At 47.7% G+C, this 19,029-nt stretch overlaps 1 protein-coding gene across 1 annotated transcript in view; it reads left to right on the top strand.

Moving 5' to 3' along the window:
- The window catches only part of Prosalpha2 (proteasome alpha2 subunit), a 115,975-nt gene that overhangs the window by 22,580 nt on the left and 74,366 nt on the right, over nt 1-19,029 (top strand). The window contains exon 3 of the mRNA XM_037423595.2: nt 15,361-15,483. Coding sequence (XP_037279492.1) covers nt 15,361-15,483 — 123 coding nt within the window. The remainder of the gene's footprint in view (nt 1-15,360; nt 15,484-19,029) is intronic.

Here is a 19,029-nt window from a genome sequence, read left to right as displayed (position 1 = left end):
ATACTTACGTTTTTACCCGCATTATCGCGAGGAATTTTAAGGCCCCTATACAGCCACGCAACATATCATTGTCCACATCTCTATACTCATTGAAATGGGGCTCTTTTGCCATCAATTGGCCCTTGCGGCATAAAGCGCCACACATCATCATCATCATCATCATCAACTCTGTCGCCGATGCCCTTTTGCATAGCGCAGTCAGCGCCATAACCTCGCCCACCGGAATAGACCTCAATAAAATGGCGAATGCTGAACCCGATGACTTCGAACAAAGCCGTTTACTAGAAACGTCGACGCCGCTAAACCTGCAGTGAGTCCCCTCACCGGGTATAGAAGGCCTTTGCCATGACACGTTCATTGGCAAGCCACAACCATTTGTGCCGATTGGGGGGTCTCGATCTCGAGAGAGCACCGCGCTCTTAGAGTGAGCCGACACAGTAGACGCGATCGAAACGAATCAAAACAGCACACATTTATTTAACTATTTTTTGAACAACAATATCGTCAGCCGATTTATTGTAACTATTGTGATCAACACGCTAAAATTACCTTACACAAAATTACGCAATACTCAACAACATGACAAACACAAGAACACACACAAGGCGGCTTCACCAACACTTGACTCGCCATGAGGGCCCCCGGCAGACGACCAGTGGTGCCGTACTCTGCAGGCTCGCTCGAGAAACAACCATGCGCGCCAACCGCCACCCACCAAAGAGGCCAGCTTCTTTCTCTTGTGCTGCCAAGCGTTACCGCTGACGCTGCCGTTCTAACCATGATGATGATGGTTATGATACATGCTCGCGAGCACAACGCCGCCTACCGCTTGGTATTCCGAACCCAAAATGTGGCCAATGCGCGAAACACATGCACCACGAGGTGCAAACGACTTTACAGGGGGTGTTAGCACCCCGTCTCCCCAGTTTATTCAAACGATATTCTAAAAACAGCAGCATGAAACAGAAGAGCTACACAAGCTCTAAGGCAAAAAATGACATCACTTGTCCCTAAAGAATGTCCGTGTGCCACGACACCACGTGGGTCAGAACTGCTGCACTGTCTGGCTCGACGACTTCACCCCAGTACCAATCCCACAATGGCAACGTTGCCGTCAGTGCGAGGAACCGTCACTCGCACTGACATATTTTTAGTTGCAACCAGCTCTCACGAGGGCGCCGGATTGCAGGCAGTTGTGCAGGTCTCGGGCATGCCCATCGCCCAATCTCAGGACTGCATTTGTGGCCAACAGCGAAGACTATGTTCAGAAGACAGCCAGCCGCAGGTTATATCACTCCCGCTGCGTGCACTCAAAACATTTGAGAGTAATAGAGAGTAATGCAGTAGGGTACCAGGAAAGGGAGTCGGGCTTCTTGCCAACGGGGTACAATGGTCCAGTACCGATCGCAAATACATCGGCAGTGGCCGAGACGCGCAACTGAAAAATAAAATAAATTTGGCACATCAGCGTCCCGATCTACCTAGTGTTGCCACAATCGACAGGTGACTATGCGGAGCCTTAACCTAATGAGTCCCTTGACACAACCGGCGTCCACTCAGCACCCAGCCTAGGCGCAGAAGAGGCAGCCAAAAGGAGACATCCACTCTGTAAGTTGGTCCTACTCGCTCGCCGCACACAGCAGTTTACAAAGCGGTCGGCACCCACCGTCCCGGACAATGTCAGGACGTCTAGCGCTGAGCTCCAAGACAATTCAGCAATGACGCCGGGCTCGCTGAACCCAAAGAGATAGGAGAAGCTATTTGCAGAAGCTCGGCACACCTACGAGGCCTGCGTACTTGCTCGCTTCGGGCTTGGCCTACAATCCAGGTGCTCTAAGCTTTGCTCACCTCAGGATGCAGACTGCATGGCTCTTGTCCCAACTGAACAACATTCTTTAAAACCAACCACAACAAGAAAAACACTTGCGAGCAGAAAAAAAAAACTCGTGCCAACAAATTCAAACACGTCATCACAATCGATCTCCTCGCAGTCAACAAAGCACATCGCCGACGCTACAATGGAAGTCCCTCTAAGCCTACTCTACCGCAGCTCAAAAAATGGCTGTCCCGAACTGCGAAAACTGTTGTCGGGATTCTCCAAAAGTCCCACGCTTGGTGCCAGTGTGGGTCTCGATGTGTAGAGAGCACCATGCGCCACGCCAACGGAAGCAACAAACACTGGAATTTCCCAAGAGACTGAATTTTTCCACTCAAGCAGTGGAATACAGACAAGTGCATCAGATCGCCTCGACCTGTAGCCAGTGGCCGCTCTGGCGTTTCATTTTGTTTGTGCTTTCACTTGGGGGGGGGGGGGGGGGGGAGTACTGTGGTGAAGTGCGCCATGCCGTAGCAGGTGGCACTGCCAGCTTGTCGCAGACTGAAAACTCTTTCCCTCCCTCTCTGCACCGCCAACAAAGGCGCGGAGAGGGAAGGGTCGCTGTGTCTGCTGAGTTGAAGCAACAATAATTAGTAGAGGTGGACAAAGCGACGCTCACTTCAGTAAGCAGCCCCAAATAGCTCAGCTCATTAAAGTGAACCTGCACGGTTCAGCAGCTCACCGGTTTACTAGGGTTGGTTGCTCTGTGTGCCTCCCATAGGATGCCTTAATTCATGACGCCAGCGCTGGCAGCACCAAATGTCTTTTCATTGGTGAGCGGGATTCAGATACAAATTGCATCAATGGTGACACACACGGTGTGAGCCGTTGCGCATCATGGCAAAACCACTACCAGCTGTGCCCCATCCCCGGACTCCCTCTTGCATGACATTTATTTTAGATTTTTTTTCGGTTTTTCTCGTGTGCACGGAGTTGTTTTTTTTCTTTTTCTATTTTTTATTTTTAAAAAGCCCAGTTGCGCGTGCTGCGCCTGTGGTGTCTGAGACACTTTTTTTAATGCGTCCGCTAGCTCGAGCTGCATTGTCCTTCATGTGTTTCAAAATTCATGCATTTTGCAATCATGCATTCTACAAGCTCTACAGCCCCGCTGTATTTGCCAAAAAAACAAAATACTGAGTTATAATCACTAAACAAAGTCTCTTTGGCCTCATTTATTGTCCTTGTTTCCAAAAATCAACATTTTCATCAAATGTGATACACAGGCTCAAGTGATTAACAGGAGATTAACGTACACATACTTCAAGAAACGGGAGATCAACGTACACGTATTTGAAGAAATGAAGCGCAATGAACTGAACAAAAAAGAGAGGTCCTGTGTGCCCATTCTTTTGCTGTCATATTTATTTTGCTTCAATTTTTAAAGTATGCATCACCAAAGTGCCCAAACACCTACTCTTCTAAAGAATATGCACATGTTCTGTCTCAATGAGAACAAAAGTTTCCAATGAAGTTAAGGACTTACTGAACAGTGGTATGAAAAAATAGAACGCAACACATGAGCACATACTAAAAAACAATTCTTATACTGCTAAAAGGGAAGACGAGCTTCCGATATGTGTATATGATACGGCACAGAATTGGGTGTATGTGACATTATATTGACAAATTGTGAACATTCACTGCATAGTAAAAACATTGAAAGCAGTTGAAATAGCTAAAAATAGAATGATAATGTAAACATTTAACTATGTTGAAAAAAACCGGACTATATTTCCAAGAATGCTGATATTTTATATAACTAGTGACATGAAAAACACGGACAATATGAACACAAAATATCGAAGGATGCATGCCATTTGTCTATGAGAAGCACCGATAGTGCGAATTTTCTGCTTTACTTTGTGCGCACTGATCAGCTGTGGCCTTCTGAAATAGTTGAATAATGCTTGAATCGTGAAGAAAATGTAACAAGTAAACGCAGTCAGATAAAGAGCGCCGGCGACTTATGCTACAGCACATGTGTTTCTTCGTCACAGAACCATGCAATTTTTCACACATCTACCCACATTCTCAAAAACACGGTTAAAAGCCATGACGAATGATTAGCCCGATGCAAATAGAAAGCACGCACGAATTAAAGCATGTGGCTATATGACAGTGGTAAATATAGTTACATCGCATCTGCTTGCTCGCTGCTTCTTCGTACAATGACGTAAACGTAGCATCCTCTGCTTTTGAATACATTAACTGTGCCTCAAATGGTACACTCAGCTGTCGTTCGTTTGGTGGTCGGCACTATCTTTCGGAACTTGTTCCAGTAGTATTTGAGCAACAAAACATGGTGCATGAACAGCGCGAGTCTAAATCATCACGCCGCACAAGCACACTGCAAGTGACTGCCTTGAAATAGATGAGCGGAGACAGCCAGCTCACACTTCTCGAATGCCAGATACAAAACTTTTTTTACATATTTTAAAGTCAGCCAGACAGCGGAAAGCGGGCAACACCAACACCTGCCATAATTTTTTTTTATTGCCAACAGATGGCTTGAAAGCCTCTTTCAGACCCAGCAAGCGCCCCAGTGTATACCTCGCTCAAGCGACGGGGATTAAACGGAGCGCGTCGAGTCAGTACGGTACAGATCCGACGGATCACCAGCCAGATACTCATCACTAGAGGCTGGGTTATAGGCAAATGCCCATTTTGTTCTTTGCTCTTCTGTCGCACCAATTTGATGATATATGAGCAGGAATTAGAAGTCAAGAAGGCCATTTATAGCACTTTTATCGTGCCTAAAAATGCCTGGCATTTGTGCCCGAGCGCCCATAAGTGCCTTTTTTTTTTAAGTGGACGCCTTTATGAACTTTATTTAGCCTCAAGTTTTGCTGTAAAATGCTGTTTGAGACCGTTATTTATGTTACCAGGCAGCTTTGTTCAGAACTCTAAAAGGTTGAACCCGATCCTCTAGTTTAGCCCAAAGCCGTAAATCCCCTTTTTCTGACTCAACCAATTCTCGAAAAGCAAGCGCTACAGCAGTGTGATAGGTTGCATCGGCCAGCATGTATGCTTCCGTGTTGGCAGGGCGCGAGCGGTTGGTGGATGCGTCACCGTAGAGAGCCATCAAGATACTGCTGCTTGATGAAAGCGCACGAGGTGCGGCCTGCCATCTCGCCCGAAACGAGCGTGAGGGACGTATAAACGCCACCATATACTCCTGATCTGTCCTTGCTATACACGACAGTACTACATGGGTAGGAGCACTTGCTTTGTTTAGATCCGCATGCTTCACGCAGCGGCCGCTCCTCGCGGTTACATTACACAGACACGGGAGCTGTGCATTCTGTTTCCAATATGTAAAGTAAAATGTCAGAGCTGCCTCCAAGGTAATGAATAATGAGACTGTTGGTATCAGGTCAACATGAGCCTTTGTGAGCTGACTTCAAACCATGTACATCCAGAATTAAACACACGCACACACGCACACCACTGAGCTATTTACGTGCAGCTGTACTGTTATGCAGCGGTCACTTTTTTACTGTTATGCAGCGGTCACTTTTGTACTGTTGAGCGAGGAAACATTACGAAGGACCGAAAATAATAATAATGGAAGTTGCTGGGTTTGAATACATTGCCATGATGAAATTTAGGATTGGTATATGTTCCACAGGCAACTAAAAGTCTGCCATGTCAGCTGAGCTGTCTACAGTGGGACCTCAAATACTTCCTTTGCCATATTAGTGCCAAGAAAATGTTCTTTGGCCATGGTACAAGACATTCACTCTACGCCGTGCCAAAACTTGTCGGAATAATGGGCCTTGAATTCTTGTATTCTGGCACACATCGACAGGCAACAGTTCAGTGACAGAGGACCCCATAATGGTAGGAAAGGGAAGATGGAAGCTTGCAAGTCTGTAAACTGGGGTTTTGTCAAGCCGACGTTGCGACAGGTGGACTTGTCTTTTTCAAGGCTAGAACTGATTTCGTTAGCGCTAGCGTGTCTGCACTCTATCCTGACAATGAAGTGGGAGGGGCAACATTGGATACTTGGGTGTGAGACAGTGGGGGAGGGAGGGCTGTGATGAATTCTGAGTGTAAATGGAACAGGTGTTTCGTGAATAAAAAATGACAGCATAACCACGGAGTGATTGATTGAGAGTGTGGCGAAGCTGGGTCCGCATGCCGCTGCCGCGCTGCATTGGCCTCCCAAGTCGCACTGCTGAGATCTCACGGGGCCGCCGCACAGCTTGGCACTGCGCTTTTGCCTCACGCACTCGCACGCCGCCCAGCAGCCTTGTCCATCCTCCTTCGCCGAGCCTCTGAATATGCGCGGGCGCCATAACGGTGCTTTTATTGTACTATAGAGCGCTCCCGGCGTACGGCGTCGCCGAAAAACACACGATCGTTGTTGCGTGATCGTTCCTTTCTTCTACTGTATCATCATCATCATCATCATCAGCCTGACTACGTCCACTGCCGGACAAAGGCCTCTCCCATGTTCCGCCAGTTAACCCGGTCCTGTGCTTGCTGCCTCCAATTTATACCCGCAAACTTCTTAATCTCATCTGCCCACCTAACCTTCTGTCTCCCCCTAGCCCGCTTCCCTTCTCTGGGAATCCAGTCAGTTACCCTTAATGACCAGCGGTTATCCTGTCTACGCGCTACATGCCCTGCCCATGTCCATTTCTTCTTCTTGATTTCAGCTATGATATCCTTAACCCCCGTTTGTTCCCTAATCCACTCTGCTCTCTTCTTGTCTCTTAAGGTTACACCTACCATTTTTCTTTCCACTCTTTTCCTTCTTTTCCTTCTTTTCTACAAGTAATGCCCTCTAGTGTCGTACCATTTGCATTTTTCAGCATATAGTACAAGTATCGCCCTCTATGGCCGACTCAATGTTTAACGAGGGCGGTTACCCACAACAGGGATGCACAAGCCATGCCATGAGGAGCTTCCCCTTTAAAAATAAAATAGGGAAGAGGTGTGGGGAGCTGCAAATGGATATGTATCCCTGAATTCCGTTTGTCGAACCGGGTGTTAGTAGTTAACAATGGCAGGTTTTAAATTCAGGTTTTAAATTCTAAAATGGAGGGATTAACTCGCAGTAGCTTTTTTTGTGTACGCACCATACCAAACAAATTTAGGAGGCCCTTTAGAAACGTTCATACCTACTGGCTGGAGTGTATTGAACTTGTGGATAAGGTACGACTCTATATTTTCTGTCTCTTCTGGACTGGGAGTTTGACTGAGGTATGCGATCGTTGACGAAGTTGGAGATCGTTGAAGTGTCCTGCCTAATTGAAATGCCATGCCACTGCTTTCGGTAATTTCTTCGCCGGGCCTGCGCGAGGGCTGTTTAATATAACAGTAACACAGTAACAGCTGTCTTGTTTCGGCAATGTACTGTTTAATATAATGTGAACATCCAATCGTGTAGATAATGTTTGCACTAGTGTAGGTAAAACTAGATTATATATGATGGACATAATCACTCCCAGTGGTTTTAACTGTCAAGTTATCTTGAAGGTTTCTGCACAGGTCGCTTTTAGCTCCTTCCAAAGATTCGTAAGGTTTCCATGGGCGAAATAGTTACCGTGAAAATGTCATGCAGACCTATAGTGCTCAGAAGATATACACATACTGAGTCACTATAAAAATTTCTAAACTATCGTCTATCTAACATACCATCCAGCTTATCGTCATTCGTTCAGGGTAAGTCGGGCTTTCTTGAATCAGTATTCCCACTCTTGAATTATTGTTTTTTGTGCCTGTTTGAATACATGGGACTTGCGTGTGATCAGAGAACTTCACTGAGCAGTTTTGCTTGTTTAATGAAACCAACAGATTGCCAATAATGAAGTAGTTTTATAGGACCATTGCACGTCTACATTCAAATGTTGGGGCCTTTGTGCCAGCATAGCAAAAATATTTTTTATTTCTTCAGTCGTAGATAAAGGTCGCACACTTCGCTTGAAGTTATTTGCATTCATGTAAAAATTTATTATGCCTATATTTTCATTTCTAGTACCTAAAATGTTGTTTTGCCTGCCTGTCTTTGGTGCCTAAAACACACTTTTTTAGTGCTTCAAATTAGGCCTCTGGTCATCACGAATATTGTTATTTTTATGTTGAAACATATGTTATGGTGAGCCTCCTTTGTCACCTTCTATGCAGCTGTGTCAGCGCAGTACTGTCGACGCAGTTCAAGGGTGCATAGGCCCTGCACTGTGCAGGTCCCCTGGTGAAATTTCAGAATAGTTGAGCACATTCACATTGGCATTATTAAAAGTGAACACAGCATCAAGAGTTCATATCTACAGTGTTTGGTGCCCCAGGAAAAGTCTTTGTGGGGCGTGCTCCCACACGACAGTCCAATAACTTATGTTCTTGAGTTTCCCTATGAAATCATTTAGCAAGCAATTCTAGATGAGCTAGTTCTAGATAATTTGGCTGAACAAATAACATCTGCTGGAAGCTTTTTTTTTTTTTTTTGAGAGTGAGACGTCCCCCGCTACGCCACCGATTACCAAAGAGAGGGAAGACCACTCAACCCCTTGTCTATCCGGTTCTCTCTTGGCTATGTGTCTCTATCACTTCTCACATACAGGAATTCGTGCTGGGGCCGGGAGGTAAGAGATGCTACGACCTGTTTCTGTTTACTGATTCATTTAAGTTATTATAACTGCAAATATCGTATACCTGCGTACATTAACCACTACACAAAATTATAACGCATGATTTAGACACTCGCGACATTCGACACAGGATACATAAGGGAAATAACTAACTTTGACTATACAATGGTGCGACGATACAAAGTAAACGCATGACGACACAAACACGATGAAGTTATCAGTTACCAAAACTCGCAATGTCTCAACATGCCACCTCCCTTCCCGCAGAGCTAATCTAAATAATGTGCATAAAGTCCGTCTCCCGAAAGGTTCATGTTGACGGAGGCCTCGGAGCTGGCTGTTCGAGTCGGGGCTCAGAGCTTCTTCCTGGGGTCATTGTCCAATTCGTCAGCGTCTTCATCGTCTTCGTCACCTTCGTCGTGCCTCTCAGTGATTTCCATCTTAGCCTTCTCTCGTAACGTTCCATTCACTCGCCTCCTATCCCTAACTTTCATTCCTCATCGTACCGTCCTTGCCCCAGTAATCATCTCATCGCCTCTCATCGCTATGTCTTCGCACCGTTATCTTCCTTTTCCATTCCGTCTTTCTACCATCTCAATCTCAACGCTCCGTCTCTGTTACTCTCCTCGTATCGTCTCGTAGTCCCTTTTTGTAGGACCCGACTCCGCCCTACCGGGGCACCAAACCAATCGCCACTATCGACGCGGCATATTTTCTTGTCAGTCGGAGTGTGTCATCTTCGACGGCCGTCCCCGCGGCCCGCATCAGCGGATAACCCTCTCCCAAGCAAAGCCGAGAGAGTAACAATGTTCAAACTCAAGCCTCAGGGAGAGATGGGCAAGCCGTCCGAAGACACTTTAATTACGGGCGAACAATGGTCCCGATGCTTCCGACAAAGTGCGTCGTCTGTAATGGCCAACGTCCGGAGTTTGTAGTGTTGTGCCAAAATGTTTTTGGCCGAACCAATTGTCCCGGTTTCTGGTACTTGATGAGCCGATGTCCAGAACGAGTCTCGACGTCTCCATGCAGCTCGGTGTCTCCCGCGAAATTCTCCAAAGCCGCCGCTTCTTCGTTATTCAACGCCGCGGGTGGCCATCCGCGTAGAACGCAGTAATGAGCCCTCGAGCCACGGAGGCTGACGGAAAGTCAGACCGGACCCGGCACAGGCGCTGCGGTAGGGTCGCATTCCCCAAACCAACAAAAGGTGCTCTGCTGCTCCCCCATGCCACAAATCTGAAGGGTGCGCGCGGATTATTGCCACCGTACACTGTCGCACTGTTTGTAGACAACAAGGCGCCGCCCGTGCGCTTGCGCGGGGATGCGCGAGTACAGTAGCAATAATCCTTCCAGGTACTCCACTCCGGAACGCCCATGCGTTACACCGAAGGTTTTCTTTTCCTTTTCGTTAATGTGTGGGTTTAAGAAACGAGCGTAAACATCTTGAAAGGACCGTGGTTCAGTCCGTGTTTGCGGGGACGTCACAATCCCTTCATCTTGCAGAAGAATTTTTCCAGCGGGAAAACTCAAACACGAGAAATGCGGGCGCATAGCGCCTTCGGGTGGCGCAGCGAAATTGAGACATTGCGGCAGTCTTAAGAATACGGTATGCGAACACAGCACACTTGTGATTCAGCCCTGGCGGCAGCGCGTCGCTGGGAGGAACCAATCTGTGATTGTCGCTGAGTCATCACCCACCACGAAGCACTTTCATTCCGTGTTTCTACTGCGCACAACACACTTGAAACCTTCAGAATCGCCGCAGAAACTCGTGGATGACGCGTGGACAAAACGCACACTGGTCACGGCCGCTCGTCGGATGGTTTGGCACGCAACGTTCAGTCATGTGTGCGGAAGGTTCACTACCATGCGAGCACATCATACACTGCGCCTGCGCTGTCCACTCTCGGCACAACCGAACAGAGGATACACACATTTCAATACGCTTTCATTCCACACATGCACAAAATTTTAAGATCTTATCGAACATCTCAAACCAAACGAAAAGCAGGATGGCGGGAGAACATAGGTCATACGGCCAGCAACACTGAATTACCCTCGCGTACCATCTCCTGCCCGGCCTCTCCTGCACCTGTCGGTGAAGGAAAGGGACCTTCAACGTGAATTGCGTGTTCGAATGGGCTGAGAAAGGAGCGTATAGGCTGTCCTATACAACTGTGACATTGGGCGTTGTACATCAATACCGATCACGACGCTCCCTGCCTCCTAACGAGGTGCGGCACTTCCGTGCGGGGAGACGCCATGAACCCATTTCACTTTGAACTTTCTCGTTTCTTAAAACAGTCCGTTTTTCACGTTTCTTTGCGACAAGTGGCGAGATCTAGGTAACCTCACATTCACTGACTATATGTTCTTCCCCCATCATTAGGTGTTAATCGATCCCAAGTGGTACCACTCACTCAGCGATCAACATCACATGCCGCAAACAACACAAAACCATAATAACCGAGCGAACTACCTGCCTCATTTCAAAACACAATCAACAAAATAAAACAAGTGTACAAGCCAAAGCAAAACAAAATAAAAATCTTAAACTTCAATACAAGGTCTCCACTAAAGTAACAAGCACAATGACCGAGCAGAAATCATAGAACATAAAATCGCATACAACATTGCGGACTCTTATGACCCTTGCCGATCCCCGAGCGCTCAGCGTCTACCTGTATGCAGACCTCTTCCCCGACTATGAGTCCTGGACCCTCGTTGGATGGTCCGAACTTCCACCTGCTCAACTCAGTCTGCTCAACTCAGTCGCGGAGTGAGGCATGTGCGAAGCTATCTTATAAGACCACCGCTGCGCACGTCCGGGTTTGGTGCGGTGTACATCGAGTGTGCTGCAGTTCTCCTTTGACCCCACAAAAACCACCCCTTTGCGATCTAGGCATTCCTCAATCTCACTTACTCTCTCTAACCTTCGGTCTACCGTCGTGTCGACCAAGACTCCGGCAACTGCATCCTCAGAAAACCCATTCTCATCCAACTCCATATCTGCCACTGCTACTGGTAATGCCTCATCGTCTTGTGGGACCTTCGAGGTAGAAACCGCAGCTAAACCGTCTGTATCTGCTCCAGCAACCTCGACAGCTTTTGTTTCACCCAGTGGCACCGGCGTGCGAGCGTTTCTCCCAAACACACACTCGCTCAATGGCGGAACTTCCTTCTTGATCACGGAAATTACATTAACCACTTCCGCCCACGGTGAATCGCGACTCATTTTTATGGAGCTTGTTTCCTCGCGAATATTTACGATCGCGATTGACCTCTGCGCGTCACCGTCATGAGGAGGAGTTGCGTCTAGGTTTTCAGATTCGAATTTTGTCACCACCTCCTTGTCTTTGTGAATGCGGCTGCCACCCGTCGAATTCCACTTTCGTCGCCTGTACCGGTAGCATTCTTGCCAAAAGTAACCAAACCTGCCACAGTTAGAGCACCCGCCGGGATAAGGGAGCCGCTTCAGGAATTCTTGCCGATTCTGTTTCACCTTATTGCGTACTGCCAAGCTCTCCACAAAGTTTTCGAGGCGGTCAAGGCGGCTATGCATCTCATGAACTTCCGTGTTCTCTTCTACGTATCGAACGGGTAACGAATGGCTCCTCGACACTTTCTCATTCTGTTCCTCCTTGACCGCTATGGCAATGGCCTCGTCAAACGTTTTCGGGTCTCGAGAGAATAAATCTGCGGACCGGATCCCTCAGGCCTAATAAAAATTGCGAGAGCAATTGTTCGGCTAGAATTTCGCGGCGCAGTGAAGCTTTTACCGGATCCTGACAATCGGAGCTCGCCAGGGTGGCGGTCCCGAGCATGCGCAAGCGACTTGCAAATGACCTCACCTCCTCATCTGCCCTCTGCCTCGCATTTAAAAACCGTTGAATTTTAAAGATAGGTGGCGCCGTATCGAACCTCTTGAGGGCCAAATATTTGAACTCGGAAAAAGTTGCAGCCGCAGTGACGCCATCATCCCACCACGCAAAATCGTGCGCCGCGCCTACCATCTTGTATCGTGCTATGCAGACCAGCTCATTATCCCGCCATCCACCCAAGCGACCAACCTGCTCCAAAATTTTCAAGAAAACCCCAATATCTGGACCCGTATCACCTCCCGTAAACGATGGAACCATGTCCGCTAATATTAACGCGCTCATTTCTAGTGGGTCGTCTCTGTCGGTCATCTTGGTAGCCTGCTCGTTCATTTTGCCGCCTCTCCTTCCCTAGTACGAGGGTGAAATCTTGCACCGTTGCCCCCGTAGTAAACCCACCGCTGCCACCACTTGAGACGTCCCCCGCTACGCCACCGATTACCAAAGAGAGGGAAGACCACTCAACCCCTTGTCTATCCGGTTCCCTCTTGGCTATGTGTCTCAATCACTTCTCACATACAGGGATTCGTGCTGGGGCCGAGAGGCAAGAGACGCTACGACCTGTTTCTGTTTACTGATTCATTTAATTTATTACCAAGTGCAAATATCGTATAACCGCGTACATCAAGCACTACACAAAATTACAACACATGATTTAGACACTCGCGACATTCGACACAGGATACATAAGGGAAATAACTTTGACAATACAATGGTGCGGCGATACAAAGTAAACGCATGACGACACAAACACGATGAAGTTATCAGTTACCAAAACTCGCAATGTCGCAACATGCCACCTCCCTTCCCGCAAAGCTAATCTAAATAAGGTGCATAAAGTCCGTCTCCCGAAAGGTTCATGTTGACGGAGGCCTCGGTGCTGGCTGTTCGAGTCGGGGCTCAGAGCTTCTTCCTGGGGTCATTGTCCGATTCGTAAGCATCTTCATCGTCTTCGTCACCTTCGTCGTGCCTCTCAGTGATTTCCATCTTAGCCTTCTCTCGTAACGTTCCATTCACTCGCCTCCTATCCCTAACTTCTATTCCTCATCGTACCGTCCTTGCTCCAGTAATCATCTCATCGCCTCTCATCGCTATCTCTTTGCACCTTTATCTTCCTTTTCCATTCCGTCTTTCTACCATCTCAATCTCAACGCTCCGTCTCTGTTACTCTCCTCGTAGCGTCTCGTCACTTTTTGTAGGACCCGACTCCGCCCTACCGGTGCACCAAACCAATCGCCACTATCGACGCAGCATATTTTCTTGTCAGTCGGAGTGTGTCATCTTCGACGGCCGTCCCCGCAGCCCGCATCAGCGGAGAACCCTCTCCCAAGCAAAGCCGAGCAAGTAACAATGTTCAAACTCAAGCCTCAGGGAGAGATGGGCAAGCCGTCCGAAGACACTTTAATTACGGGCGAACAATGGTCCCGATGCTTCCGACAAAGTGCGTCGTCTGTAATGGCCAACGTCCGGAGTTTGTAGTGTTGTGCCAAAATGTTTTTGGCCGAACCAATTGTCCCGGTTTCTGGTACTTGATGAGCCGATGTCCAGAACGAGTCTCGACGTCTCCATGCAGCTCGGTGTCTCCCGCGAAATTCTCCAAAGCCGCCGCTTCTTCGTTATTCAACGCCGCGGGTGGCCACCCGCGCAGAACGCAGTAATGAGTCCTCGAGCCACAGAGGCTGACGGAAAGTCAGACCGGACCCGGCACAGGCGCTGTGGTAGGCTCGCATTCCCCGAACCAACAAAAGGTGCTCTGCTGCTCCCCCATGCCACAAATCTGAAGAGTGCGCGCGGATTATTGCCACCGTACACTGTCACACTGTCTGTAGACAACAAGGCGCCGCCCGGTCCTCGTGTTTGCGCGGGGATGCGCGAGGACAGTAGAAACAATCCTTCCAGGTACTCCACTCCGGAATGCTCAATCGTAACACCGAAGGTTTTCTTTTCCTGTTTTTTTAATGCGTGGGTTTAAGAAACGAGCATAAACATCTTGAAAAAACCGGTGTTCAGTCCGTGTTGCGGGGAGGTCACAAGAGTATGATTTACCATTTAACTATGCTTGCTTGATTTTAAACAAAGTTTTGGCGTTCATTGTTCAAATGTTGTGGGATTAATTGGTATCCTTTCGTTTGATGCCGTGTGAAAATATGTGGACTGGATAGCTTTTAACATTTCCTCCAAGGTGGCTCTATTTCTTTTAATAGCCCGACAATAATATTTTGGTGCTCTCCAATGATGACACCTTTAAGTTGTCTTCCACCAGGTATAGATTTTTCAACAGAAAGCGTATGACTCTGTTTTCTTTCGTTTTCACAATTCTGAGCCCACTCATATCTGAATGCGCCAAATACATTCCAACTTGCAAACTGTAACTTTTTCATATGGCTATGATGCTTGAACTGCAAGGAATCCCTTTCTACATAAGAATGGGGGGCATGGCAGGCTTCCACGCCTGTTTCGAAATATGTCGTGTTTAGAGAAAAAAAAATTGACTAAGACAAGTAAATGGTTGATTCTGGTTCAGAAAAGGCTGCAGATTTCAAATAATGCAAAAAAATAGTCTATCAATATTTTTGCCTTAATGAAAAAATCGGGTATTTCAGGTCCCACTTGGATGCTTCTTCAGGGATGACTGTAGGGGACCAGGGGGGAGCACTATAGTGTATATAGCCTTCTTTCCTTTTATTCATGTCCCACTTGTTTGGAGTGATGTGCGAAGGTGCATAGAAGTAAACACTCCGCAGCACATCTGCAGACCGATTCGCATTACCAAGTGTTGCCTGAATGTGCCAGAACTCCACAAAAACCGCTTATGGTAGCTGGTTTCTTAAGTTGAAGATGCAGGAATTGTCGGAAGAGATGCAGTGGTTGTTTGCCTCGCTGTGCTTAACTAATCTCTCCTCTGTTTGTCGCACCTATGTCGTTACAGCCTCTCCAGGAAGTTCTTTTGTCTCCCCCACACATTCACTCCCTGCGGTTTCTCGCTGCCTGCAAAGTGATCCCAGCCATTTTGCAGGCTGCTGGTGCGCCGTGCACGCAAGTTGGCCCAGCAGTACGAGCTGATGTACAGTGAACCCATCCCAACCTCCCAGCTGGTGCAGAAGGTTGCTTACATCATGCAGGAATACACGCAAACAGGGTAAGACTTTCACTTACAGTGCTTTATTTTGTTTCGTACCATCTGAACTCAACTAAGGGCTGCACTTGTGTACAGGCGGCTCCCCCCAACTGGAGAGCCCTAATTAAAAAAAAAATTATTGCCATCAAACAGCAGCGTAGTCGCATCAAAAAGGGCGGCACTTCAGCTCGTCTGCTCTCGGATTTTAAATTTGTGGCGTGCAGTGTCCATAAACATTATTATAAAGAGAGGCCATGGACAGGGCTGAGGACGATTGGATACACGAATGGGCAGATCACCCAAGCAGTGGTGACAAGCAGAGCCCAAGAAGCGACTTATGAATATATCCAGTGAGGATGTTTGCAGTTAGATATATATAGTACAAATAAATAGGTTTTTAGTTCGTGGATCGTAAATATTATAAATTTTAAATCTCTGTGGAAGAGCAACCACATCAAAGCACAGAAAAAAAGTGCAGTATTTACACAAGTGCATACGGTATATCAAGTGTAATGCTGCTGCAAGAAGTTTGGTCAGCGAATGGTATAACAGCACGCATCTGATGATTGGCTTTTGTTGTCAAATGCTCTCATGAGTCTCCACGTGATGTGACCTCAGTTGGCTGCGAGTTAAAAATAACTAGAAACAAAAAAAGCAAGGTGCTAAGCAATCTAGCCGTATCATAGCAGCCTGTTAGCAGAATTTGTTTATCCTTCCAACACCAAGAGCAAAAAGAAAAATCAATTTAGGTTGGCACAACACCCAACTATTTTTTTTAGTGTGAATGTATCTGCTTCAAGAAGTCTCACTAGCATCCACAGCATTGCATCTATCGTGTGAAACTGAGTATAGCAGCCATTGCTAAGCATTAGAACGTTGGTTTGGTTTCTTTATATCATAAATGTGGTTTGGTTTCTTTATATCATAAATGTGAAGGAAGCTGTGTACCTGAAGGATCCTCGTGCTTACAGCACCATTTTGATGGGGCACATCTTATGGTGAATCAGCGCACTTTTTGTGGTGAATCAACCAAGCATAACTACCAGTACTGAAATACAAAATATGCGTATCATCGGGGAAGAAAAATTAAGGACAGAACAGAGAGGGCATGATAAATCTGTTGATCTGCATGGTGGTGAATTTAAATTGTTCAAATTGATAGTACGCGGTGAGCGTTGAGTCGTCGACGCGTTTATTAAAAACGAACACAGGTCAAGCGCTCAGCGATCCAAATCGGAGCTGTCACGGGCACGAACCACAGTCCTCTTCCTCGTCTTTTGCAGGCACTGCTAAATGCACCCTATCCATTCTACAAATCACTCCCCTGCGGAAAAAGAGCCATGCTGGCGACCTAAGGCACAGGTACGACTGGAGGGTCATAGTGCGGCTTCAGTCGGTCGACGTGAACAGTCTCATGGCCGCGACGGCGGCGGTCTGTGGATTGGACGGGCTCGACAATATAGTTTACTGAGGATGCTTGACGCAGGATGCGGTAGGGGCCTTCATACTTAGGCAGCAGGTTTGAAGAAAGGCCTGTAGCTGAGGAGGCAACGCGAAGCCACACCAATGTTCCAGGTGAATATCACTGGGGATGCAGGTTGGCATCATGGCGGTCCTTTTGGTGTGCTTGGTCTTGTGTGGTTAACGAACGTGCTAGCTGCCTGCATTCTTCCGCATAGGTGGCGAGTTCTGAGAGAGTTGCAGACTCTGAAGTATCCGGGCGATACAACAGAATGGTATCCATAAATGAGGAGGGTTCACAGCCATATAGAAGAAAAAAGGGAGAAAATCCAGTCGTGGACTGAGTGGCGCTGTTGTATGCATAGGTGACAAATGGTAATATGTGGTCCCAGTTGGTGTGGTCAGCAGATACATACATGGACAGCATGTCGCCTAATGTGCGATTGAAGCGTTCAGTCATGCCATTGGTTTGGCGATGGTACGCACTGCTCGTTCGATGAACAACATTGCATTCACGCAGGAGGTCTTGTACGGCTTCTGAGAGGAACGTGCTCCACGGTGGCTGAGTAACTCGCGAGGAGCGCTGTGGCGAAGAACAAGTTTGTGAACAATAAATAAGCCGACTTCGTGTGTAGGCTCTGGCAACGCGGCAGTCTCGGCATACCGTGTCAAATGATCAATAGTGACAACCACCCAGTGATTCCCGTCAGGTGTGTATGGAAGTGGGCCGTATAAGTCTATTCCGATGCGATCAAAAGGTCGGTATGGGCAGGGCAACGGTTGGAGCGGTCCAGTGACGGCATGCAGTGAACTTTTCCGGCGTTGACATTTTGAGCATGAACGCACGTATTGGCGGACAAATCGGTACATTTCACGCCAGTAGTACCGCAGCCGGAGGCGTGCATACGTCTTTATTACACCAGCGTAGCCGCATTGGGGGTCTGCATGGAACGAGGCGCAAATATCGGCACGTAGATGGCGAGGAATCACCAACAACCACTTGCGACCTTCACTTAGGTAATTGCGGCGGCAAAGTAGTCCATCGCGCATAGTGAAATGGCGAGCTGTGCGCCGCAGCGAGCGACTGGCGGTACTCGGTGATGACTTCGATAGGAACTCCATTAAAGACACTATCCAAGGGTCTTGATGCTGCTCGGATGGCATGTCAGCGTGTGTGAGAGAGGCAGAATTGTAGGTAGAAACAGGGACATTTGCACAGTCATGGGGGAAGCGGAGATCGAGAGAGAGCGTTGGCGTCTGAATGTCTGCGCCCTGACCTGTAGACGATACGGATGTCGTAGTCTTGGAGTCGTAATGCCCAATGGGCTAGGCGACCAGATGGGTCTTTTAGAGACGACAACCAGCAGAGGACGTGATGGTCAGTCACGACATCAAATGTCCGACCATATATGTAAGGTCTAAATTTAGCGATTGCCCAAACGATGGCTAGACATCCTTTCTCTGTGACCGAATAATTTTCTTCAGCTCTAGTCAGAGTGCGGCTCGCGTAAGAAACGACGTACTCATCGAAACCAAACTTCCGCTGTGCAAGGATAGCGCCAAGGCCGACTCCACTAGCGTCCATGTGGATTTCGGTAGGGGCGTCTGGGTCGAAATGGCGGAGAATCGGCGGCGATGTCAGAAGATGACGTAATTTCGCAAATGCGTCGTCACAGGTGGACGACCATGCCGAGATACCTTGGCTGTCAGCAAGTAGACATGTTAAAGGGATCATTATAGATGCGAAATTACGAATAAATCGTCGAAAATACGAGCATAGCCCTATAAAGCTCCGGAGTTTCTTGAGTGTCGACGGCTTAGGAAACTCTGTGACGGCGCAGAGCTTGTCTGGGTCTGGTAGAACGTCGTCCTTGCTGACAACGTGTCCTAAGATTGCAAGCTTGCGTGCGGCGAAGTGACATTTCTTCAAATTTAGTTGTAGCCCAGCCTGTGTGAGGCATTCTAGGACACTTGCGAGGTGCTGGAGATGGGTATTGAAGTCTTTTGAAAAAACCACGACGTCGTCCAGATAGCAAAGGCACGTATGCCACTTGAGACCTCGAAGTATGTTGTCCATAAGACGCTTGAATGCGGTCGCGGCATCGC

Source organism: Rhipicephalus microplus, chromosome 4 (assembly GCF_043290135.1).
Source record: "Rhipicephalus microplus isolate Deutch F79 chromosome 4, USDA_Rmic, whole genome shotgun sequence".
In the NCBI taxonomy this organism is placed as follows: domain Eukaryota; kingdom Metazoa; phylum Arthropoda; class Arachnida; order Ixodida; family Ixodidae; genus Rhipicephalus; species Rhipicephalus microplus.
The sequence above is the reverse complement of the archived record's forward strand: the minus strand, read 5'-3'. Positions and strand labels throughout refer to the sequence as shown.